Raw genomic sequence first — 26,613 nt, 5'->3', positions numbered from 1 at the left:
GGCACCGAACCAGACGGTATGCCGAAAGAGGCGGCCCGAACTCGTAGATACAATCCCACGCCACGGGGGCTTGCTAGGTTCGGAAGAATCTCCAGGAGCCCAGGACGGCGAACGCCCGTGACGGGGAGGTTGAGCCACAAGGACTGGCTCGCTCAGGTCCAAGTGGGCCGGTTTCAAACGAGCCGCAGACACAGTTTCATGCCAGCATTGGCGGGCCGCTGAACCCCAGCATTGGTGGTAAAAACACAACATCCTTCTCCTTTGATCTCCTGGGTCCTGCTCAACCATCCTCCTCTCCTGTGCCACTTGTCTTGTCTATGGCTCTTGTGGGCGTAGCCCTCTTGTGGGCGTGGTCCTGGTTCGCTGGGCCTGCCAGGGCGCTGAATCAATCCGGTCCAGCGATTCCAGCGATTCCAGCGGTTCCAGGTATTCCAGCGCGCCCACCTGCTGCTGGTCAGAAAGCCACAGCTCATCAGCGCGGGCCGCTAGTCGGATCGGATCCTCGAAGCTCTCCCCCGCGAGTTGCTGGCAGATGTCTCATGGCAACTGCTGCAGGTAAGTAAATTCAAAGAGCGGGCAGGCAGGTGGTCGCCCATGAGTGTTAGCATCTCGCTCATTAGGGCCGAGGGCATCCGGTCGCCGAGCCCGCCCATGTTAAGGACCTGACAGGCGCACTGTATTCAGCTCGGCCCGTAGATCCGGAGCAGCAGCTCCTTGAGTCCTGCGTACTTTCCCGCCGCTGGCGGGTTATCGAGGTAAGGAATGACCCTGACCGGCCGTCTGCTGGTCAAGGGCGTTTACCACATAGTGGTAACGGGTCTCGTCGGACGTGACGCCGTGGATGAAGAACTGGGACTCGGCCTGTTGAAACCAAACCCCCCCGACTGCAAGGTCCAGAATGTACGTAGCTTCAGGGAGACTGTGTTGAGTTCTGCCTCGTTGGCCTCGTAGGTGACAGTGGCAGAATGCATTTTCTTTTCAAATTTCCCTTCCAGGATTACACCCCTGGGCGTCGGGGTCACCAGTATGGCGGGGACTCGAAGGAGTCCAGCCAAAAACTAATCGGACACGAGTTGCGTGCACTAGACATGTTTATTCTCTCCTATACAGCTCCCTACTCCCTCAAGATCACAGGCGTTGCTCGGCCTAAAATACCAACTCGGGTACCGACCCCGTGACTAGCGCCTCCCACACCGACACCGCCCTCCAGAACCGATGGTTCGTTGTGCCCATGGGTTGCCACCAGGTGCCACCACATGTACCTGTTTGCCACTGTTTTGGATGCTCTCTGGGATCCACAGTTTTGCTGGTGGTGGGTGGGGTGGAGGGTTGTTGCAAAAGGTGAGATATCAAGTCAAGTAATGGAAAAATGCATTCGAACACATGTTGGATTGCTAACAATTTGGATTTTGCCAGTTCTTTTGTGCAAGTTTAGTGATTTTGGACAAGATATGGTTTCCTTCAGTGTTACTTATTTCAAGACTTGACTGTTTAAATTGAACAAACCAGTGTGAGGTGCGAGTGGTGCTCCACCAGCATGAGAAGAGATTGCAATGTCATTCCCAGGACTGATGAGTGTGTAAAGAGTGGAACTGTGAGGTACTCTCGTTGTGGTGATGACAGTTTTAACATTGCTCTAGTTTATCACCACATTATGATGTGAAAATGATGCAAAATGATTTAAAAGGAGTGAACTGGGACATTTTGTTTTATGGGAAGGATGTAGATGAGAAATGGAGGACATTTAAAGGGGAAATTTTAAGAGTACAGAATCTTTATGTTCCTGTTCGGTTGAAAGGAAACAGTAAAAATTGGAAAGAGCCCTGGTTTTCAAGGGAAATTGGACATCTTGTTCGGAAAAAGAAGGAGATCTACAATAATTATAGGCAGCATGAAGTAAATGAGGTGCTTGAGGAGTATAAGGAATGTAAAAAGAATCTTAAGAAATAAATTAGAAAAGCTAAAAGAAGATACGAGGTTGCTTTGGCAAGTAAGGTGAAAGTAAATCCAAAGGGTTTCTACAGCTATATTAATAGCAAAAGGATAACGAGGGATAAAATTGGTCCATTGGAGAGACAGAGTGGACAGTTATCTGCAGAGCCAAAAGAGATGGGGGAGATATTGAACAATTTATTTTCATCGGTATTCACCATGGAGAAGGATATTAAATTATGTGAGGTAAGGGAAACTAGTAGAGTAGCTATGGATACTATGAGTTTCAAAGTAAAAGAAGTACTGACACTTTAAAAAAATATAAAAGTGGATAAGTCTCCAGGTCCTGACAGGATATTCCCTAGGACATTGAGGGAAGTTAGTGTAGAAATAGCCGGGGCTATGACAGAAATATTTCAAATGTCATTAGAAACGGGAATAGTCCCCGAGGATTGGCGAACTGCACATGTTGTTCCATTGTTTAAAAAGGGTTCTAAGAGTAAACCTAGCAGTTATAGACCTGTTAGTTTGACTTCAGTGGTGGGCAAATTAATGGAAAAGATATTTAGAGATAATATATATAAGCATCTGGATAAATGGGGTCTGATTAGGAACAGTCAACATGGATTTGTGCCTGGAAGGTCATGTTTGACTAATCTTCTTGAATTTTTTGAAGAGGTTATTAGGGAAATTGACGAGGGTAAAGCAGTGGATGTTGTCTATATGGACTTTAGTAAGGCCTTTGACAAGGTTCCTCATGGAAGGTTGGTTTAGAAGGTTCAACTGTTGGGTATAAATGCAGGTGTAGCAAGATGGATTCAACAGTGGCTGAATGGGAGACGCCAGAGGGTAATGGTGGATGGCTGTTTGTCGGGTTGGAGGCAGGTGACTAGTGGGGTGCCTCAGGGATCTGTGTTGGGTCCTTTGTTGTTTGTCATGTACATCAATGATCTGGATGAAGGTGTGGTAAATTGGATTAGTAAGTATGCAGATGATACCAAGATAGGGGGTGTTGTGGATAATGAAGAGGATTTCCAAAGTCTACAGAGTGATTTAGGCCATTTGGAAGAATGGGCTGAAAGATGGCAGATGGAGTTTAATGCTGGTAAATGTGAGGTGCTACACCTTGGCAGGACAAATCAAAATAGGACGTACATGGTAAATGGTAGGGAATTGAAGAATGCAGTTGAACAGAGGGATCTGGGAATAACCGTGCATAGTTCCTTGAAGGTGGGATCTCATATAGATAGGGTGGTAAAGAAAGCTTTTGGTATGCTAGCCTTTATAAATCAGAGCATTGAGTATAGAAGCTGGGATGTAATGTTAAAATTGTACAAGGCATTGGTGAGACCAAATCTGGAGTATGGTGTACAATTTTGGTCGCCCAATTATAGGAAGGATGTCAACAAAATAGAGAGAGTACAGAGGAGATTTACTAGAATGTTGCCTGGGTTTCAACAACTAAGTTACAGAGAAAGGTTGAATAAGTTAGGTCTTTATTCTCTGGAGCGCAGAAGGGGGGACTTGATAAAGGTCTTTAAAATGATGAGAGGGATAGACAGAGTTGATGTGGACAAGCTTTTCCCCTTTGAGAATAGGGAAGATTCAAACAAGAGGACATGACTTCAGAATTAAGGGACAGAAGTTTAGGGGTAACATGAGGGGGAACTTCTTTACTCAGAGAGTGGTAGCGGTGTGGAATGAGCTTCCAGTGGAAGTGGTGGAAGCAGGTTCGTTGGTATCATTTAAAAATAAATTGGATAGGTATATGGATGAGAAGGGAATGGAGGGTTATGGTATGAGTGCAGGCAGGTGGGACTAAGGGAAAATAATTGTTCGGCCGTGTAGGGCCGAGATGGCCTGTTTCCGTGCTGTAATTGTTATATGGTTATTACTTGTCAATATGGCTATCAGCAGTGCTGAAAGTATGGAATAAGTTATTTTTAAAAACCTAATGGTTAATTGGGTGGATGGAATTTTTGTTACATTGACCATCGACGGAGAAGCAAGATGTTGCGACTTATACCGTCAGATTACATAATATAAATATTGCTATTGTGAATTATACAACTTATATCGTCCTGGACTTCACTGACAACGGCTCACCATCTGTAATCTCCACTTACCAAGTCCTGGTGAGGTCTCAAGCAGTGGCATTGACACTCCCAAGAAATGACTTATGCCAGAAAAATCCGGGCATTGATTTTAAAAAGCATAATTTCCAGCGTATATATTTATTGCCTGCAATTTTTCTGTAAGGTGCTAACAATGTAGAGCATTCCGCCTCACTATCCCATCTACTGGTCCCCAAAGTGAAAGCAGTAGAATGAGCCAGTGACAAAAGCTTCCGCCTGTTGGGAAGTATGGATTTTCCATCACTTAGTCCAGGATGAGCATTTGTCTAATTTTATTGTAGATTGAGATCTAGATTGAGAGCTTAAATATAGAAACATAGAAACATAGAAAGTAGGTGCGAGAGTAGACCACCAGGTCCGTCGAGCCCGCACCGCCATTCGCTCATGGCTGAACACTAAACAGACACACTTACCCACAAACAGTAGACACAAGACACAGAACACAAGACACTACCCTCCCCTTTATACCGCTATCACCCCTCTCCACCCCAAGAACCGCGTGATCTCCTGGGGGAGGCAAAAAACCGGATAAAAACCCAGGTCCAATTCGGGAAAAAAATCCGGGAAATTCCTCTCCGACCCCAATCCAGGCGATCGACACTTGTCCAGGAGATCACTCAGGTCTTACTATACTAACCATACCTAGGTCCATATCCCTGCCCTCTCCCCGTAGCCCCTTATCCCCTCGGCAGCTAAAAAACCATCTATTTTAGACTTAAATATATTTAACGTTTCTGCTTCCACTGCTCCCTGGGGCAGTGAATTCCATAAATTAACCACCCTCTTGGTGAAGAAGTTCTTCCTCATCTCAGTTTTAAAAGAGCCCCCCCCTTATTCTGCAACTATGTCCCCTAGTTCTAGTTTCCCCGATCATTGGGAACATCCTCGGTGCATCCACCCGATCAAGGCCCCTCACGATCTTATATGTTTCAATGAGATCGCCTCTCATTCTTCTAAACTCCAAAGAGTAGAGTTCCAGCTTACTTAACCTTTCCTCATATGTCAATCCCCTCATTGCAGGAATTAATCTTGTAAACCTTCGCTGCACTGCCTCCAGGGCTAGTACATCCTTCCTTAAGTATGGACCCCAGAACTGTACACAGTATTCCAAATGTGGTCTCACTAATACTGTGTACAGCTGCAGCAAGACCTCCGTGTTTTTATACTCAATCCCCCTAGCAATAAAGGCCAAAACTCCATTGGCCTTCCTGATTGCTTGCTGCACCTGCATACTGACTTTTAGTGATTCATGTACTAATACCCCTAGATCCCTTTGCGTTGCATTACAACGCAGCTCCTCCTCATTTAGAAAATAACTTGCCCTATCATTTTTTTTCCCAAAGTGAATGACTTCACATTTATTAGTATTAAATTTCATCTGCCAAGTTGTTGCCCACTCACCTAGCTTATCTATATCCTTTTGCAGACTCTTCCTATCCTCCTCATCCCCTACTTTTCCTCCCATTTTTGTATCGTCCGCAAATTTTGATATATTACACTTGGTTCCCTCCTCCAAATCATTTATATAAATTGTGAACAACTGGGGTCCCAGCACCGACCCTTGCGGAACCCCGCTAGTTACCGGTTGCCATCCCGAGTATGAACCATTTATCCCCACTCTCTGCTTCCTATTTGTTAGCCAATCCTCTACCCATGCTAATATATTACCCCCAATCCCATAATTTTTTATTTTTAGCAATAGTCTCTTATGTGGCACCTTGTCAAAAGCCTTTTGGAAGTCCAAGTATACCACATCCACCGGTTCCCCTTTATCCACCCGGGTTGTTACTTCCTCAAAGAATTCGAGCAGATTCGTTAAACAGGATTTCCCCTTCACAAAACCATGCTGGTTCTGTCCGATGAAGTCATGTTTATCCAAGTGCCCCGTTAGTGTTTCTTTAATAATTGTCTCTAACATTTTACCCACCACCGATGTTAGACTAACCGGTCTATAGTTACCCGCCTTCTGTTTACTTCCTTTTTTAAATATAGGTGTTACATTGGCCATCTTCCAATCCACTGGGACCGTTCCTGCCTCCAGGGAGTTTTGGAAAATTATCACCAATGCATCCACAATCCCCACCGCTATCTCCCTCAAGACCCTTGGATGTAATCCATCAGGCCCAGGGGATTTATCCTCCTTCAGTCTCATTAATTTCCCTAATACCACCTCCTTGGTGATCTTAATAGTATTTAGCTCCTCCATTCCTACCGCCCCCTGTTTATCCAGCGTTGGAATATTTTTTGTGTCTTCTATGGTGAAGACTGATACAAAATACTCGTTTAATGCCTTTGCCATTTCCATGTTCCCCACCAACAACTCTCCAGTCTCACCCTCCAATGGACCAACGTTCACCTTAGCCACCCTTTTTCTTTTTATATAGCTATAAAAACTCTTACTATTAGTTTTTATGTTGTTCGCTAAATTCCTTTCATAGTCTATTTTCCCCGTCTTAATTAATCTCTTAGTTATTTTTTGCTGACCTTTAAATGCTTCCCAATCCTCTACCCTCCCACTATCTCTGGCTACCTTATATGCCCTTGCCTTCAGCCGAATACTATCCTTTATAGTTTTACTGAGCCATGGCTGACTGTTCTTACCCTTACCCCTTTTTTTCTTCATAGGAATAAATTTTTCTTGAAGGTTATACAGTAGATCCTTAAACGTACACCACTGCTCATGTACCGTCTTATTCTTGAGTCTGCTATCCCAGTCAACTTTGATCAGCTCAGTCCTCATACCTTCATAATCCCCCTTATTTAGACTAAGCACCCTAGCCTGAGTTTCAACCTGCTCCCCTTCTATTTGAATATGGAATTCGACCATATTGTGGTCACTTGTTCCCAACGAGTCCCTAACTATGACATTTTTAATCAATCCTGCTTCATTACACAGGACCAGATCCAAGATTGCCTCCCCCCTTGTCGGTTCTGTGACATACTGTTCTAGGAACCCGTCTCTAATACATTCTATAAACTCTTCCTCTAGTCTACCCTGCCCAGTTTGGTTTGCCCAATTAATATGAAAATTGAAGTCCCCCATGATTACAGCAGTTCCCTTTTTACATGCGTCAACTATTTGCAGATTTATGTTCTGACTAACAGCGTCACAGCTATTTGGAGGTCTATAAATTACACCCACTAGTGTTTTTTTCCCCTTGTTATTCTCTATCTGTACCCAAGCTGTTTCACTATCCTGATCCTTCAACGCAATATCCTTCCTCTCTATTGCCGCTATTCCCTCCCTTATTAAAAGGGCCACCCCTCCTCCCTTTCTTTCCTGTCTATCTTTTCTAATTGTCGAGTACCCCTCTATATTTAACTCCCAGTCCTGATCCCCTTGCAGCCATGTCTCCGTAATGGCCACGATATCATAACTATATATACTTAATTGCACCGTTAATTCATTTATCTTATTTCGAATACTCCGTGCATTTAGATAAAGCACTTACAGATGATTTTTACTACCCTTCCTTTCCGTTTTTGCCCCTTTTACATCTAGAGCTTTATCTTCACACATTCTGGATCCTCCTGTCACATTTTGATTTTCCGCTTCCCTAGCCTCCCTAGATGAGCCCTCCAATCTATCCTTCCAAAGCACTGCTGTAATATCTTCCCTGACTAGCAATGCAACACCACCACCTCTTGCCCCTCCAATTCTATCACACCTGAAGCAACGAAATCCTTGAATATTTAGTTTCCAATCACAGCCCTCCTGCAACCATGTTTCACTGATCGCCACAACATCATACTTCCAGGTGTCTATCCATACTCTAAGCCCATCCACCTTTCTTACAATGCTCCTAGCATTAAAATATGCACATTTAAGAAACCCCCCGTCTCTTCTTCTCTGTTTATTTCCTTTTTTTTCTTTCTCCTCTTGTGTCCGAGTGCTTCCCTTTTCTGCTTCCTGCCTCCCATTCGGTCTACTAGCTTTCTCTATTTGAGTCCCTCGCCCCAACCATTCTAGTTTAAAGTCTCCCCAGTGACCTTTGCAAATTTCCCCGCCAGGATGTTGGTCCCCCTCGGGTTCAAGTGCAACCCATCCTCTCTGTACAGGTCCCACCTTCCCCAAAAGAAGTCCCAATGATCCAGAAACTTGAATCCCTGCCCTCTGCACCAGTCTTTCAGCCACGCATTTATCCTCCACCTCGCTCCATTCTTACTCTCACTGTCGCGTGGTACAGGCAGTAATCCTGAGATTGTTACCTTTTTGGTCCTTTTCCTTAACTCTCCTCCCAACACCCTAAATCCTCCCTTCAAGACCTCTTCACTTTTTTTACCTATGTCATTTGTACCAATATGTACCACGACCTCAGGCTCCTCTCCCTCTGATTTCAGGATATCTTGGATGCGTTGAGACACGTCCGAGACCTTGGCACCAGGGAGGCAGACCACCATCCTGGTCTCCCGACTGCGTCCACAGAAACGCCTATCCGACCCCCTAACAATAGAGTCCCCAATTACTATTGCCCTCTTCTTTTTTTCCCTACCTTTCGGAGCAACAGGGCCGGTCTCTGTGCTGGAGGCCCGTCCGCTGTTGCTACTCCCGGGTAGGCTGTCATCCTCATCCGTACTCAAACAGGAGTACTTATTTGCAAGGTGTATTTGCAAGGTGTACATTGGAGTACTCCCTCGTTCCTGCCTCTGCCCCTTGCCCTTCCTTAGCGTGACCCACATGTCTCTCTCCTGTGGTTTTGGAGTGACCACCTCCCTATAACTCCCCTCTATGACCTCGTCACTCTCCCTGACAAGACAGAGGTCATCGAGCTGCTGCTCCAGGAACCTAATACGGTCCCTTAGGAGCCCCATCTCTCTGCACCTGGTGCAGATGTGGACGTCTGGAGGGCCATCCGACACCATGACCTCCCACATCTGACATCCAGAACAGTACACTGCTCTGACTGTCATTCTCTCGCCTTACCCTGGATCCGATACCAGTACAATACAATAGAAACTGCTGGGAGAAATCAGCAGGTATCTGACTCACAACAACTGCTCCCTCTTGCCCTTTAAACTGTACCTTTATTATATAAACAAAAAGCACTGTACCTTTAGCCCACTGTACCCTTAGCCCACTGTACCCTTAGCCCACTGTACCTTTACTAAAGCACTGTACCTTTAACCATAAAGCATAAATGCTAACCTGAGGTTGCACCCAATCAGCTGCTTCCTCTAGTCTGCTTCCACCAATCAGCGGCTTCCCCCAGAAACCCTCCCTATGGAGCGTGGAACGTTACGGGAATTGGTAAGCCCTGACCCTCCTCCACTGTCTCCAACGGTCCCGGGCCTCTGTGAAAACAAGCCCCGTGCCCGATTTAAGTACTCACCGCCCTGACCCTCCTCCACTGTCTCCAACGGTCCCGGGCCTCTGTGAAAACAAGCCCCGTGCCCGATTTAAGTACTCACCGCCCTGACCCTCCTCCACTGTCTCCAACGGTCCCGGGCCTCTGTGAAAACAAGCCCCGTGCCCGATTTAAGTACTCACCGCCCTGACCCTCCTCCACTGTCTCCAACGGTCCCGGGCCTCTGTGAAAACAATATGTTCTGTTTTGTTTAGAGATAGACAGGGATGAAGGCCCTTCGGCCCATGTAGTCCGACCATCAATCGTACATCTTATCTGATAATTATTAAAGCTCTCGTTGGTTTGTAACTATTTGGGAGAAGGCATGTTTTCTATTGGGGAGAAGGCAGGCACGAGTTATTGATAGGGGACAATCAGCCATGCACCTCCTGCACCTATTTTCTATGTCTATGTCTATGTTTTCTATGTAACGGATTCTATTTAGCAAATATTCGTTTAAGGCATTTGTGGATTTGCTCCTCCACCCTTTGCCATAACGGAGAAATATTTACATATTCATGTAGAGTTTTTCCTCCTCCACATTTTGTTTTGAAAATTAGGAAATTTGGTTATTAATTTCACCGCATTTTTAGTAAAAAACATAAATTTAAAAAAAAATCAAACTGCTGCATGAGTCAGTGCCATCTCTCAGATGTCCAATCACAATGGATCTCATTTACATATGCTATGACATCACAATGGGACAGTGGTGGGAGATTGGAACCTTCACGTGATCTGGCGTGCACAATCAAATAAGATCAAATAGAGCCTCCCTATCTACCCCTACTCCTCTACCACACTCCCTCTCTACCATCCTCCCTCTCTACCATCCTCCCTCTCTACCATCCTCCCTCTCTACCATCCTCCCTCACTATCCTCCCCCTCCCCCTCCCCTTCTCCCCATCCCCCTCTCTCCCTCCCCCATGCCACTCTGCCGCTGCTTGCCACTCTGCCAATGGCGCTTTCAAAACAAACCATCTAGCACGCCGAGGCCGAGAGGAGGGAGGGAAGCAGCTACACCAAAGATCCTTTAGCTATAGGATCTTTGAGCTGCACCGCTCGGCCCCGTACCTTGCTGTTGGCTGGCGAAGCAGGGGAGGCGATGGCGACGAGATCCCAACCGCCTCCCCCTTTGGCGGCGGCACTTGGCGGTGGACAGGGACAGGGATGGCCAAGACAGCGGGGTGATGTTGTCCGAGGAGCGCTGACCTTCCTTCCTCCTCACCTCCCCTCTCTCTCTCTCTCTCTCCTGTACGCCCCCCTCCACCCACCCTTATCCCGAGACCCCTCCTCTCCATCCCGCACTGATCCCCATTCCCGCCTCTATTCAGTCCTCACTGACATCCCCTGTGCTCCCCCCCCCCCCCCCATATATTCATCCTGCGCTGATCACCCTATCCACTTCGCATTGATTCTCCTGCCACTCCCCATCCATCCTACACTGGTCCCCCAATTCATCCTGTACTTACCCCCCTTCCCATCCATCCTGCACTTCTCCATTCATCCTGCACTGATCCCCTCCATTCATCCCGTACTGACCCACCCTCCATTTACCCTGCACTGATCCATCCAGTAGTGATCTCCCCAATCATCTTTTACTTATCACCCATTCATCCTGCACTGGACCCTCCATTCATCCTGCACTGGTCCCTCCATTCATCCTGTACTGATCCCCTCATTCATCCTGTACTGATCCCCCATTCATTCTATACGGATCCCCCATTCATCCTATACTGACCCCCCATTCATTTTTTACTGATCTCCATTCATCCTGTACTGATCCCTTAATTCATTCTGTAGTGATCTCCCATTCATCCTGCACAGACCCTCCGATCCACACTGTGCTGACCCCCTCCCCATTCATCCTGTACTGAACCTCCCATTCATCCTGTGCTGACCCACCCCCCCCATCCATCCTGTACTGAACCCCCCATTCAAGAAGAATGGGGGGAACAGTCTGAAGAAGGGTCTCGACCCGAAACGTTGCCTATTTCCTTCGCTCCATAGATGCTGCCTCACCCGCTGAGTTTCTCCAGCATTTTTGTCTACCCCCATTCATCCAACATTCAACTACCAACATTCACAACTATACGTTGGATTTATCCAGGTTTTACTTCTACAGTCGGTCAAATATTAATATTGGGAAAGAATAGGAATTAAAACGTTTGGAGACATGTATGAAATGGGAAACCTTTTATCATTTCAACAATCAACAATTACAATTAAAATACAACCTGAAAAGTAATCAATATATTTAAATACCTTTAAATCCGAGATTACTTGAAAAAACATACACAAGATTATCAAACTTTGACCTCAGATCTATTAGATGAAGGAATGAACAGAAAGGCGGAATTAATTAATTTAATATCATATTTGTATAACATCATTCTAAATATAGAAATACTATCGTCAGATGCAATTAGAATGGACTGGGAACAAGAACTATCTATAAAAATTTCGAAAGACAGATAGGAAAAATACTTGCTATATGTACATAAATGTTTGATTAATGTAAGACATAACTTAATTCAATTTAAAATTTTACATAGATTATATTACTCGAAAACTAAACTGAATAAAACATTTCCAAATGTTTCTCCCATCTGTGATAAATGCTTATTTCAAGATGCAACTATAGTACACTCCTTTGTCTCTTGCATAAAACTCCATAAATTTTGGAATGAAATTTTTGGAATCTTCACAAAATTATTTAAAATAAAATTGAACCCCAATACAGAACTGATTATTTTCGGAACAATGGAAGACGGCTGTAAGCTGACTTCATTCCAAAAGTGTCTCCATAATTATGGCTTAATAACGGCAAAAAACTTATACTTAAATTCTGGAAAAATGCACCCACACCAACGCTCAAAATGGGGATTTCAAATATGTCTGAAATGTTACATCTCGAAGATATGATATTCATCCTATCAGGCAAATCAGACCAATTCTTAAAGATTTGGTCTCCCTTTATCGACTTATTACAAGCATATGGTGCAACTTAGAAATGAACTGTTTCAGAACGGGTGAGGGGTGTGTAAAGATACGAAGCAGGTATATCCCTTTAAAAAAAAAAAAATTTCCCCTATCCTTTTTTTTTTGTTTCATCTCTCCCTGTTGTTTTTTCTCTCGGGCTTCACATCTTTATGAGCTCTTTCTCTCTATTTTTTCATGAACTATCAATATCACTACTTTATTTAACATTCTCTTTCTCTTTTTCTTGTTTTTGTTATTTTTTTTACTACTAAATTTAAAACAAGAAGTTGTACATGAAATGTATTATGTTATTCATGTTTTATATTATTGTACATTACTTCTAATAAAAATATTTATTAAAAAAAAATATATATTAATATTAAATTTGCTCCTTTTACCCCATAACAGCCCTATCCACTGACGCATAGCCCCCAACTCGCAGGCGTGTCTAGAGATTGACGGGGGGGGGGGGGGAGAGAGTGAGAGCAGAGAGAGAATGGGGAGAGACAGAGAGAAAGGGGCAGAGACAGAAGGGCAAGACAGAGGGAGAGGGGGATGGAGGAGATGGAGGGTGGGCGAGGTGGGGAGGGTGGGGGAGGGCAGGGGGTTGGGGAGAGGAAAGGGGGAGAGAGAGAGAGAGGGGGGAGAGAGAGAGAGGGGGAGAGAGAGGGGTGAGATGGGGAGAGAGAGAGATGGGGAGAGAGAGATATGGGGAGAGAGATAGAGGGGGAGAGACAGAGAGAGCGAAATGCAGCTGTGCATCACGCGTTCAGAATGTTCTGTTCAGGTGCAAAGGCATTGTGAGGTCAGCGGACAGAGCCGGGCGGGACCTGGAGGCAGTTGGGCAACCTTAATATTTTTTTAAATGTCAGGGAGCAGTTTGGTTTTAGTGGAACCATGTGAAGGTTCCAATCTCCCATCCCTGTCCCATTGTGATGTCATATATGTAAATTAGATCCATTGTGATTGGATCTGTGAGGTGGCCGTGTGACTCGTGCAGCAGTTTGATTTTCAAATTTTTTGATGTTTTGTGCACAATTTTATTCAAAATCTGGGGAAATAGAGAGCCAAATCTAGAGAAGAGTGGATTTCTGAAATTATAAGTTAAATCCCTACCGAACTGGTAAATATCTCCACCTTTTTGCGTCTGGTTTTCGAGGAGATACGTTTTACATGCAAACTAACACACACACACACACACACACACACACACACACACACACACACACACACACACACACACACACACACACACACACACACACACACACAGTTTTAAAAGTATACTAGACCAAGTGCAGACCCGTTGGATCTGTTCCCCCAAAGTGTGGTTGCGGGGGAGGGGAGGGGGGCGGCATGCGGTGTTACACACACTAAATACCCCACCGCACACACGCTAACTACCCCCCTTGATATATTAATATTATTAATTTGCTTCATTTACCCCATAACCGCCCTATCCACTGACGCATAGCCCCCAACTCACAGGTGCGTCTAGAGAGGGAGTGGGGGGGGGGGGGGTAGAGAGTGAGGGCACAGAGAGAATGGGGAGAGACAGAGAGAAAGGGGCAGAGACAGAAGGGCAAGAGACAGAGGGAGAGGGGGTGGAAGGGAGGAGGAGAGGGTGGGTGAGTGAGGGGGAGGGTGGGGGAGGAGGGGAGACTGAGACGGGGAGAGAGTGGGGAGGGGGAGGTGGAGATGGGGAGAGAGTGGGGAGGGGGAGATGGGGAGGAGAGGGGAAGGGGAGGGAGAGAGAGGGGGGTGAGGATGGGGGGAGCGTGAAGGGGGAGACAGGGGAAGGGGGTGGTAGAGGGTGGAGGAGGGGGAAGGGTGAGTGAGGGTGTAGAGAGGGGTGGGGGAAGTGGAGGGGTAGAGGGGGAGGTTGGAGAAGAGGGGAGGAGGGGGTAGAGGGGGAGAGGAGTGAGGGAGGGGGAGGAAGAGGGGGAGGGGAGAGGTGGAGAGAGAGTGGAGGGGGAGAGAGAGGAGGGTGAGAGTGGAGGGAGAGAGAGAGGAGGGGGAGAGAGAGGAGGGGGAGAGAGAGGAGGAGAGAGAGAGAAAGGGGAGGGACAGAGAGAGAAAGGGGAGGGAGAGAGGAAGGGGGTAGAGAGAGAAGGGGGAGTGGAGGAAAGGCGCGGGGGTGGAAGGGAGGGAAGGAGGGGGAGAGATCTCCCACCCCTGTCCCATTGTGATATCTGTGAGATGGCACTGTGACTCATGCAGCAGTTTGATTTTTTTAGTGGGATCACGTGAAGGTTCCAAACTCCCACACCTGTCCCATTGTGATGTCATATATGTAAATGAGATCCATTGTGATTGGACATCTGTGAGGTGGCACTGTGACTCATGCCGCAGTTTGATAAATATTTTTTTTTTAATGTTTCGTGAACAATTTTATTCAAAATCTGGGGAAATAATTGACGAAATCTAGAGAGGAGTGGATTTCTAAACTCATAAGTTAAATCCCCACCAAAATTGTGAAAATCTCTGCGTTTTTGCGTCTGGTTTTGAGGGGGGGGTGTACAATATCTGATAGTGATGAAAAATGAAAAGAGCAGTCACAGTAATGGAGACACAAGGAACTACAGATGCTGGTTTACAAAAAAAAGATGCAAAGTACTGCAGTAATTCAATGAGGGAGATTTCAATTTTATATAGTGGAGGAAAAGAGGAATGTTATTCTTGGAGCAGAAAAGACTAAGAATAAATTTACAGTAGAGTTACTGGTTCACAGCACCAGATATAGTAGTTCAATCCTGACCTCAGTTGCTGACCATGTGGAGTTTGCACGTTTTTCCTTGGATCACAAGGGTTTCCTCCATGTGCTCCAGTTTCCTCCCGCATCTCAAAGACGAGTGTGTTTTAGATTAATTGTCCATTTTGAATGAGTGACAGAATCTGAGCAGGGTTGACGAGAATCAGAAGAGAACAAAAAAAGATTAATATTAGATGGTTCTAAATACACTCGTTCTATCCTACACAGTAGAGGTCATTTACAGAAGCCAATTAACCTACAAACTGCACAACTTTGGAATGTGGGAGGAAATGGCAGGACTGTCATACGTTGAAAGAATGGAGCGACTGGGCTTGTATACACTGGAATTTAGAAAGATGAGAGGGGATCTTATTGAAACATATAAGATTATTAAGGGATTGGACATGCTAGAGGCAGGAAACATGTTCCCGATGTTAGAGGAGTCCAGAACCAGTGGCCACAGTTTAAAAAAAAGGGGTAAGCCATTTAGAACAGAGATAAGGAAAAACTTTTTCACCCAGAAAGTTGTGAATCTGTGGAATTCTCTGCCTCAGAGGCTTTGGAGGCCGATTCTCTGGATGCTTTCAAGAGAGATTTAGATAGAACTCTTAAATATAGCGGAGTCAAGAGATATGGGGAGAAGGCAGGAACGGGGTACTGATTGTGGATGATCAGCCATGATCACAGTGAATGGTGGTGCTGACTCGAAGGGCCGAATGGCCCACTCCTGCACCTATTGTCTATTGTCTATTGAAACCTGAGCACCCAGATAAAATCCCATGCGGTTACAGGGAGAACGTACAAATTCAGTACAGACTGCATCCTTAGTCAGGATCGAACTCGGGTCTTTGCCTCTGTAAGGCAGCAACTGTACTGCTGCGCCTCCGTGCAGCCCTGAAGTCTATTCTGAAAGTGAAGCAGACCTCTTTTTGTGCACAATCCGTGAGGAAAAGTGAGTTAATAATACCAAGCAAAAAACTGGAGATTCTGGATATCTGCAGGTAAAAAAGAATACATTGCATGTTCTCAGCACGTCAGACAGAATCTGTGGGGAGGAAAAATGTTATGGGTCAATAATGTTCCATTGGGATTACTTTGCAGAAATGCTTTGTGGTTGGTTCAGATCTCATCACGTCACAAATAATCTGACCAATATTGGTCATCTTCTCTGATGAGTCTTCCCCAGCATTTGCACAATATATTATTGTAGATGCGCTCAATGTCAGAAGCAGAATTATTATATAGTGCTGGGGAATTGCATTTGAATGGATATTATGGACCCAACCAAGATGTACAATATTCAAAATTCTGTGTTTCCAAGGCTAAAATATATTGTTTGTTAAAAAGCCACTGATTTCAACCACTATTTGGAAATGGAGGATTGAATTTCTGATGCTCATGTGAAGTGTTTCAATACGGGGAGGGTGATCCAAAACTGGGGTGGCTCGGGATATGTTTCTCAGCCTTGAATCCAAATTTCCTTAATTATATCACAATCTACATTTCAGAAGTACTTGAAGGTAGACAAAAATGCTGGAGAAACTCAGCGGGTGAGGCAGCATCTATGGAGCGAAGGAATAGGTGACATTTCAGGTCGAGACCCTTCTTCAGACTGATGTCGGGGGGGGGGGTTTGGGAAAAAGAAAGGAAGAGGCAGAGACAATCGACTGTAGGAGAGCTGGGAAGCGGAGGGGAAGGAGGGAAAAAGCAAGGACTACTTGAAATTGGAGAAGTCAATGTTCATACCGCTGGGGTGTAAACTACCCAAGCGAAATATGAGGTGCTGCTCCTCCAGTTTGCATTCTGACCACGGAGATGGCCCAGGACGGAAAGGTCTGATTCGGAATGGGAGGGGGAGTTGAAGTGCTGAGCCACCAGGAGATCAAGTTGGTTATTGTGAACTGAGCGGAGGTGTTGGGCGAAGCGATCGCCAAGCCTGCGCTTGGTCTCACCGATGTAGAGCAGTTGACACCTGGAACAGCGGATGCAATAGATGAGGTTGGAGGAGGTGTAGGTGAACCTCTGCCTCACCTGGAAAGACTGCTTGGGTCCTTGGATGGTCGAGGGGGGAGGTAAAGCGACAAGTGTAGCATTTCCTGCCGTTGCAAGGGAAAGTACCAGGGGAGGGGGTGGTTTGGGTGGGAAGGGACAAATTGACCAGGGAGTTATGGAGGGAATGGTCTCTGCGGAAAGCAGAAAGGGGAGGAGATAGGAAGATGTGGCCAGAGGTGGGATCCCATTGGAGGTGGTGAAAATGTCGGAGGATTATATGTTGTATGCGACGGCTGGTAGGGTGGAAGGTGAGGACAAGGGGGACTCTGTCCTTGTTACGAGTGGGGGGATGGGGAGTGAGAGCGGAGTTACGGGATATAGAGGAGACCCTGGTGAGAGCCTCATCTATAGTCGAACTATTAGTTCCCTAAAGAATTAGGACATCTCCGATGCCCGGGTTTGAAACACCTCATCCTGGGTGCAGATGTGGCATAGACAGAGGAATTGGGAGTATGGGATAGAGTCCTTACAGGAAGCAGGGTGGGAAGAAGTGTAGTCCAGATAGCCATGGGAGTCAGTGGGTTTGTAGTAGATGTCAGTCAGTAGTCTGTTACCTGCGATGGAGCTAGTGAGGCTTAGAAATGGTAGGGAGATATCAGAAATGGTCCATGTGAATTTGAATGCCGGATGGAAGTTAGTGGTGAAATGGATGAAGTCAGTGAGTTCTGCATGGGTGCAGGAGGTAGCACCTATGCAGTCGTCAGTGTAGCGGAGGTAGAATTCGAGGATAGGGCCACTGTACGCCTCGATCAAGGATTGTTCAACGTACTCTACAAAGAGGCAGGCATAGCTGGGGCCCATGCGCGTGCCCATAGCTACGCCTATGATTTGGAGGAAATGGGAGGAGTCAAAGAAAAAGTTGTTGAGGAGAATATTAGTAGACAGGGATTGGTTGGTTCTGCGGTCGAGGTGGAAACGGAGGGCTTTAAGAGGTGGGAGATGGAGGTGTAGAGTGACTGGACATCCATGGTGAAGATGAGGGAATGGGGGCCTGGAAAACGGAAGTCATGAACGAGATGAAGAGCGTGTGAGGTGTCTTGGACATAGGTAGGGAGAGATTTGACCAAGGGGGATAGGATGGAGTCGAGGTATGTGGAAATAAGTTCGGTGGGACAAGAACAAGCAGAAACAATAGGTCTGCCAGGACAGTCAGGTTTCAGAAGTACTTAATTAGTTGTTACGTGCTGCGGAGCATTCTGAAAGTAATGTGAAAAGAGCTATACAAATTGAAATTTTACTTTGGTTTCCCTCTGGGTCATTTGGTGAATTAAGCACGTCTTTATCCCTATAATCTGGATGTCAAACTAGACTGTATCAAAATGTCTCAAGACATCTGCATATAGCAGAGGGAAGGAACGTGATGTGATTGCTTCACACCAATGCGGGTTGCCTTAAGTCTCAAGGAGTCTCAATTTGAAACATCGACCAACCGTCACAATGAAAAGCTCACAGATTCAGCTATTAGTGCTGGTTCTTCACAGTGGGACAAAAATGGGGCCATGTCTCTTTATGCTTTCTCTGCTATTTTGTTAACTTTTTATGAACTTTTCTCGGTCTGTGATAGCCTGCGTGTATTGCTTTGTAAAGCGTGACAATTTGGGTCGATACAATGCATGTAAACCGTGAAGTACTGACATTTCAACTGGCACGGCAGATCACAGTGTAACACATGTTCAGCACTGTCATTTCTTTGGCATCCAACAGGGTCAACATCAGCCAGTATGAAGTATGTAAAATCCTACCTGCTTTGATGTTAGGGTGGGCCGCAGCTTTTTCCCTCATTTTTTACCCTTTCCAGATTTTTTGGATTATGAAATGGCAGTGCTTGTTTGCTAAACAGTGGTAGGAGCTCATTCTTATTGGAGAGATAAAAATGGACCTTTTGTCTCAATGACCTTACTGTGCTTTTTGGTAAGCTCATTTGCAACCTGAATCCTATCTTTACTCCATCTGTAGCAGCCTGTGCTGCATTGTTGCATCTGTATGTTCAGTAACTCCTTGTTTTAATGGACCTCTTTTAAAAACGGATTTTGGTTATAGAAAATGACATACTGATGACTGCCGACACCATCCCTGGGCGCTTCCAGCTGGGCTGCCGACGCCACTGCCGGCCCACATCACCTCCATGGCCGCTTCCAGGTCAGATCTACTGCTGCCATCACCAGCCCACACAGCTCCGCTTCTGGGCCACGCCTGCCACCACCCTTGGCCTGGCAACCCTTACCGGCACACCAGCCATACCGGGCCCATGACCATTGACCCGGACAATTCACGCCTCTCCCCCGACCGCCAGCAGGCCAGGGCCATCAACTCGCCTGGACTCCAGGTCCAGTTCCGGACCGAGAGTCTGAAGAAACGTCACTTATCCACATTGTCCAGAGATGCTGCTAAGTTACTCCAGTACTTTGCATCTTCGTGTATTACCCAACAGCTGCAGTTGTTTGATTCTACTGCTTGATTCAATGATAATACCTTACTCGGTTATAGCGGACAATCGGCAGTAACTAACACCATTCCCGTCCCTATGGTCCGTTATAATGAGGGTTTACTGTATAATGAAAATTATCCACAGTTTTCTTTTAGATTTACTGATTCCGAATCCAAACATTATGGGATTGATATTAATTCTAGCCATCTGACAGAAGAGGGGGAGAGTGGAGAGGGAAGGGAGGTAGTGGTGGCTTTGCTGGTTCTCGTGGAGGGGGCGCAGCAGTGGATTTAGAAAAATGGCCAATTCTCTCCAACACACATGTAAAGTAACCAGAAAATGCTGGAAAGATAGAAGAGGCCAGACAGCTGTGATGACCTGATACGTTAAGTCTGTTTCTCTTTTCACAGAAAGCGAATGGCATATTGGCCTTCATAAAAAAGAGTATAGGAGCAAAGGGATCCTTCTGTAGTTGTACAGGGCCCTAGTGAGACCACACCTGGAGTATTGTGTGCAGTTTTGGTCTCCAAATTTGAGGAAGGACATTCCTGCTATAGAGATAGTGCAGCTATTTGGTATTAGAAAAGACAGTAATTTGGATTCATCCAGTCTTTTACCGATATTATGTGCTGTCACAGACTCAATGAAAGGCAAGTGCATTTTTCTTCAAATAATTCAACTAAAATTGAAGTGAATAATTAAATGAGGCTTTTTAGTCACATCATATGTATAAACCTGCAACATCCTGTTAGTTTTTTGGCACTGTTTGCAGCTCTTTGTTAACATGTGACAGCTTGAGTACCTGATCCCATAACTAGCTTTATCACCTTATTTCCAGTATGTTCCCATTTTATTTGTAATCTGATCTGTCGTACCAATATCCAAAATGAGTAACTCCATACTATTTGTATACTATTGTTCTGCCCGTTTGATTAATCTACATTGTGCAATTTAAAGATTTCAAGACCACAAGAAATAAGAATAGATGGGCGAGCATTTTGCGATGAGGACATTGTGACTCTGCAGCGGGATATAGACGGATTGAGTGATTGTACAAATGGAGACTAAAGTGGTCACAGCTTAAGGATAAGGGGGAAATCCTTTAGGACCGAGATGAGAAGAAACTTTTTCACACAGAGTGGTGAATCTCTGGAACTCTCTGCCACAGAGGGTAGTTGAGGCCAGTTCATTGGCTATATTTAAGAGGGAGTTAGATGTGGCCCTTGTGGCTAAAGGGATCAGGGGGTACGGAGAGAAGGCAGGTACAGGATACTGAGTTGGATGATCAGCCATGATCATATTGAATGGCGGTGCAGGCTCGAAGTGCCGAATGGCCTACTCCTGCACCTATTTTCTATGTTTCTATGGGTGAGACTTGAAGGGAATATAATTTCAAGGTAAGAAGGATGCCATTTGAAATTGAGGTGCGTAGAAATTTCTTCTCACAGAGGGTAGTAAAGCTCCAGAATTCATTTCAGCAGAGAGTTGTGGAGACGACATCATTAGAAATGTAAAATCCATGCTATGAATATGATTCCAATGCAGATTACGTCCAAGATCAAATGTAGGTTCCACCTAAACTGAAACCAAATTGAGAATGTGGAAGTGCCCAGCAGATCAGGACATATATATGGAGGGAGAAAAACTGAGTTAATGCTACAGAATTGAATTGTGTTGGAGAGCAGCCAAAATATGTTTGCTGAATACATCTTCTATCTGGGCATATTCCAGCATAATATTGAAATCAACAATTTCAGACAACTTGCTCTGTAAGGATATTATTCATTGTCTGATTAACTCATTTTTCTCCCTTCAAACACAATGCCTGATCTACTAAGCTTTCCACTTGTGATTTTGAGTTTTGGCAACAGGTTTGGCTTGCATTTCATAATTTTAACATGGGCTTTTGTTTGCTTTCTGTAGCCCTCTCTTGCTGTCCGCATTAATCTAAAACCAGGCTGCTCTGCAAACATGGGGATCATCTGGCAATGATAGCCTTGTACCATCATGGATATTTCCTTTGTCCAATTCACCCCTTTTCACTCGACAGCACAGAACAAACTTGTTTCCTCACTTTCTCAATTCTGATGAACAGCCTTGACATGAAGCATTAACACCGTTTCTCTTTCCATAGAAATGCTGCCTGATCAGCTGAGTGTTTCCAGCATTTTCTGTTTTTGATTTCAATTTATTTAAAGTTGGATTACACAGTGGAGATATAGAACATTCAAGTATGCTTGTTTTTTGCATTAACTCCCAAATATATCTAAATATTTTACAATGCAAAATATATATCCGAAAGCACTTGTTCGTGGAAAATTCATATTTTGTCGTTAAAAAGATAGGGTAGTGGAAAACTAGCACCAATTTTGAGAACAGTTTATGCTTGTATTGCTGATTGTATCAAAAGCAGAAGCTATCCCAAGTTTCTACCCGTGTATCTGTTACAACTGTAGCTCACTGTTTGGTTGCGTTAAAGGATGATGAGGATAATATTCAAACTGGGTCAGAGTAAATGTAAGACAGTAGAATCCATAGAATTAAAATATAAGTGATATGTTAAAATTTTATAGCATTTCCAAAATAGTTTAAATAACATTTACATTTGGGACATGTTGAAACTGGGAGAACTTTATTCAGAGCCCAAACTAGTTTCCCCTAGTTTGTGATGACTTTTATATAATTTTTTTGTTTAGTTAATTATTGTCACGTGTACCGAGGTACAGTGAAAAACATTTTTGTTGAATGCCATCCAGTCAACGAAAAGACTATACATGATTACAATCAAGCCGTCCACAGTGTACAGATACAGGATAAAGGGTATGTTTAGTGCAAGGTAAAGTTCGAATAAAGATAGTTTGAAGGTCTCCAATGAGGTAGATGGGAAGTTAGGACCGCTTTCAGGTCGGTGAGATGACAGTTTACTTGTAATGATGGGGCTTCCAAAATAAAGCTACGTAAAGAAAACTGGATGAGCAGGCAGTGCTCCAGATCGATGATCGAGGCACGCAAGTTCAAATCTCATCACCAGCTTGGAATTAAAACTGAAGTAATTAAATACAAATCCTTTTCTCCAGAGATGCTGTCTAACCCGCTAAATTACTCCAGCATTATGTGTCAGCATCTGTGGTTTCATTTTACACAAATACAAATCCATCTTGTGCACAGCCAGGTATTGACAATAAGCAATGGGTAGAACATTGTCTGAATCTTCCTGAAGCTATTCCTCTTGTGCATTCAGGAAGGTGAATATATCACCTTTGAAGAATGGGGGCTGTCGATCCTCACTGAGAACTCTCAATCCCACTGTTTTACTAACACAGTGACAACAGTAGAAATATTTCCTTCTCAGAAAGAATGGTGATTGATATGGAAATCAATTGAGTGCTGTTCCAAACCAAGCTCATTAATCTCTCAATATCTCTGCCATTGATGCAACAAATGATGAATGGGTTCAGTGTAAATTGGGTGATCCACTTGCCAATATTACCAACCATGTGGTAAAGACAAGCATCCAACTGCATGTCCTGTGAAATGTAACAATGTACTTTTCTTTATTTTTCAAAGTGACTAATTTTCAAATTGACTACATTTTCTGTATAGATTTGTGTTTTTATATATAATTTAGTTAGACACAGCATTAATTACATGCCTTTTGAAATTGTTTGTCCTCAGGACAGTGACAATCTGTGGTGGGACGCATTTGCGACTGAGTTTTTTGAAGACGATGCAACGCTAACACTTTCATTCTGTTTGGAAGACGGACCAAAGAGATACAGTAAGAAGGCATTTTATTTGACTTAGAGTAACATGTGTAAATATTTGTTGGGGTTTCAGCCAGTGTTTACAGTTTAATTATGTAGTGAATGAGGAGGTAATCTATCATCAGGAACATTCGTATGGAGGAACATTCGTTAATCAGAAAACTTTGTAACAATAATATTATTTTCAAAATGCTTACCAGTTAGAATGGAAGTATCCGTGGAAACAGCCAGTGCCTTTGTCAGAAACTAATTAATTCAATTGTTTTCATGGCTAGGGCAGCATATTTGAGATGTTAGATGCATTGATGGATGCATATTATAGAAATTAATAATCTTTCTGAATGCTGATGATATTTCAATCACTCTGCCCAGTTTGTGGATTCACTTGCAGCTAAGTATTAAAAAAAACAACTATGAGATGACAAGGAAATGCCTGCTTCAAAGTATTAAAACCTACTCACTCATCATAGCAAAACACAGGGGAGTAGTTATTTTGATTATCATTTATGTAAAATGATGGGGACATAATCAGTGTTTCTTCATGAAATGGGTTTGTGTAGTTCATGGAGCTGAGGATACCTCGTGATTTTTTAATCGATTGAAAAGGGAAAACAATGGTTTGAACTTTGTATTATTTGAAACATGAATGTATCAATTAGCCACAATTATTGCACTTGGTATCTTGTGTCTCACAGCTTCTATGCATTATTAAGTTTGTAATTAACTCTGACCAGATCACTGGTTTGGTTTGGTATTGAGGCCTGGCCCTTGGAGGGAAACAAGAAATCTGGCAGGCATCCCATGTTATCACCATTGTGGAAAGTCGAGTAATTAGCGCTTTATTATTAAATCTCGTCTCACTAACTGATACATAGTACATTAAAAAATAAACATCTTGGTTTTATTTCTCATTGTTAAGATACTGGGAAAAGCACTTGTAGCATGTGATGACATTTGCTCAGGAATTTGCAGAAAACCTGTCAGAAAAAAAACAATGACCATCGTCCATAGAATCAGAAAGTCATTTCTGTACACAATAGCACCAATCCTCAAACAGATTGCCATCCGAATATAATAACACACATGGTCAGTTATGGAAGATAGGGGTTGCAGCAATGTGCTGGGGTCGGGAAGAGGCAGAACACAGATGGAAACCAACTCCTTGACAGCCAGTTATCTGAACATAGTAGTCGTTGCCTAGCTGGCTTTTGGTTCCGGATTAGGTTCGGCTGGAGAGAGAACCAAGGCTGCCCACGTGCTTTGGGTGAAGAGAACTACTACTCACTCCCTGCCAGGGTGATGCATGTAGATGACCTATGAACAATAAAGTAATACCGCAGGATGTTGAGTGCATCGTCAGGAGCGTCTTCATCTTGAGTGCATCTACAGGAGCAATGGGTAGTAAGTCACCACCATTTTTCTGACAATTCAATCCTCGTAGAAAAATGGAAAAACTTGTTTTGCCTAAAATATAACGCTTTGCCTAAATTTCCAAAGCAATAGTGCCAGAGAGAGGTGACATTTTGCAGGCAGCATGCAGAAAAACATTTGTATACTTGCCTGTTGACCCAACCTGGGACATCTGGTGATTAAATGCTGACCGCTCGAGCGACATTCGTTCGGCCTTCATCCTGATGGCAGATTACACCCCGAGTCAAGCCAGCACTTGAGGAATTGAGTGCAGCGATCAACAAGCATGAAGCAGCGTACCTGGCCATCTTCATCATCACTACGGATTTCAACCAGCTAGGTTGAAGAGGACCCAAAACACCCAACCATTGCTATACCTCCATCACGATTGCCTACTGCTCCAGCCCTCACCTGCGCTTTGGAAAACTTGACCACCTGGCTGTGCCAATTTACTCTATCCATTTACAGGCAGAGACTGAATAGCGTGGCACCAGTGCACCAGTGAAGTGGCCTGCGAAGAGCTGGTCAAAGAGGGTGGAGAAGCAATTACAGAACTGCATCAGATCTGTGCACTGGGCCATGTTCAAGGGTTCATTCTTGGACCTACAATACAATACAATACAATACAATACAATTTATTGTCATTTGAGCCTCAGAGAGGCTCAAACGAAATTCTGTTTCCACAGCCATACAAACAAAGACAATTCCTAGACATACACACCATTTAGTTCACACAAACATCCATCACAGTGAACCCACTGTGATGGAAGGCAAAGTCTTTTCTCTCCCCTGTTCTCCATGTCTCTCCCGATGTCCAAGCCCCAGGCGGGCGATGATAAGTCCCACGGCCATTTTAGGCCGTGCCGGGCGATTTACGGCCCCGCTCCCGGTCTAAAAGTCACAAAGTTGGAGCCCCCGGCGGGCGCTGTAATGTCCCACGGCCATGAAGCCGTGCTGGGCGATGTATGACCCCGCTCCAGGTCGTTCCAACCCCGCGACACGGGCTGGAGAAGTCGCGTTGCGGGAGCTCCGGGAAGCGGTCTCTCCCCCCGGACCCGCGAGCTCCTGATGTCCCAGTCCACCGGACCTGCGGCTGCGTTGCTGGAGCCTCCGAGCCCCAGGAGTCGAGTCGCAGCAGCGAGTCACCACCGCTCCCCACGTTCCGAGGCCGGCCAGCCCCACGATGGTGAGTAGTCTGCAGCTCCGCAGTCTCCCGAGCCCCCGGTTCGTTCAGGCTGGAGACCGCTCCACGGTGCTAGGCCCCAACGACAACGGAGACCCGACAGGGAAAAGGTCGGGTCTCCCGGACAGGGAAGAGATTTTAAACAGTTCCCCCCCCCCCCCCGCCCCCCACATATACACATTTAAAACCAATATTAAAAAACACCAACACTACATTTAACTAGACAAAAAATAAAAAAAAGACAGACAGGCTGTAGGGGCCGCTGCAACGGGTGAGTCGCGCCGCCAACTCTGTGTCCAAACCAGACCTGAATGAATATGCCGCAGTTGTCACCAACTTCATATTTTAAAAAAAAGTGGACAGGTGTGTACCTGGAAAAACATTGAGTTTTCCTTAATCAGCAGCCATAGATGAACCAGGAGAATTATTATCTGTTGAAGACTACACCTGTGTTGTATTGAGGACTAGTGATCCAGTCATACACAAAGTCCAGGATCGCCCAATCACAAAAGAACAATCAACATTTTGGCTCCTTGCATACTATCATTTCCTACAAGACAAAACCGGGTGGTGTAAGTGGCAACAATTCATCGCTTCCGGATGAGCTCAAAGCTTTTTATGCACACTTTAAAA

The 26,613-nt window shown here is 44.8% G+C and overlaps 1 protein-coding gene across 9 annotated transcripts in view; it reads left to right on the top strand.

Moving 5' to 3' along the window:
- The window catches only part of ldb2 (LIM domain binding 2), a 509,983-nt gene that overhangs the window by 287,219 nt on the left and 196,151 nt on the right, over positions 1 to 26,613 (top strand). For all 9 annotated transcript variants that reach the window (XM_033025891.1, XM_033025883.1, XM_033025866.1 and 6 more), the window contains one exon: positions 23,299 to 23,401. In XM_033025891.1, coding sequence (XP_032881782.1) covers positions 23,299 to 23,401 — 103 coding nt within the window. The remainder of the gene's footprint in view (positions 1 to 23,298; positions 23,402 to 26,613) is intronic.

Source organism: Amblyraja radiata, chromosome 1 (assembly GCF_010909765.2).
Source record: "Amblyraja radiata isolate CabotCenter1 chromosome 1, sAmbRad1.1.pri, whole genome shotgun sequence".
NCBI lineage: Eukaryota > Metazoa > Chordata > Chondrichthyes > Rajiformes > Rajidae > Amblyraja > Amblyraja radiata.
Note: the sequence above shows the minus strand (reverse complement) of the source record. Positions and strands in the feature narration are given on the sequence as shown.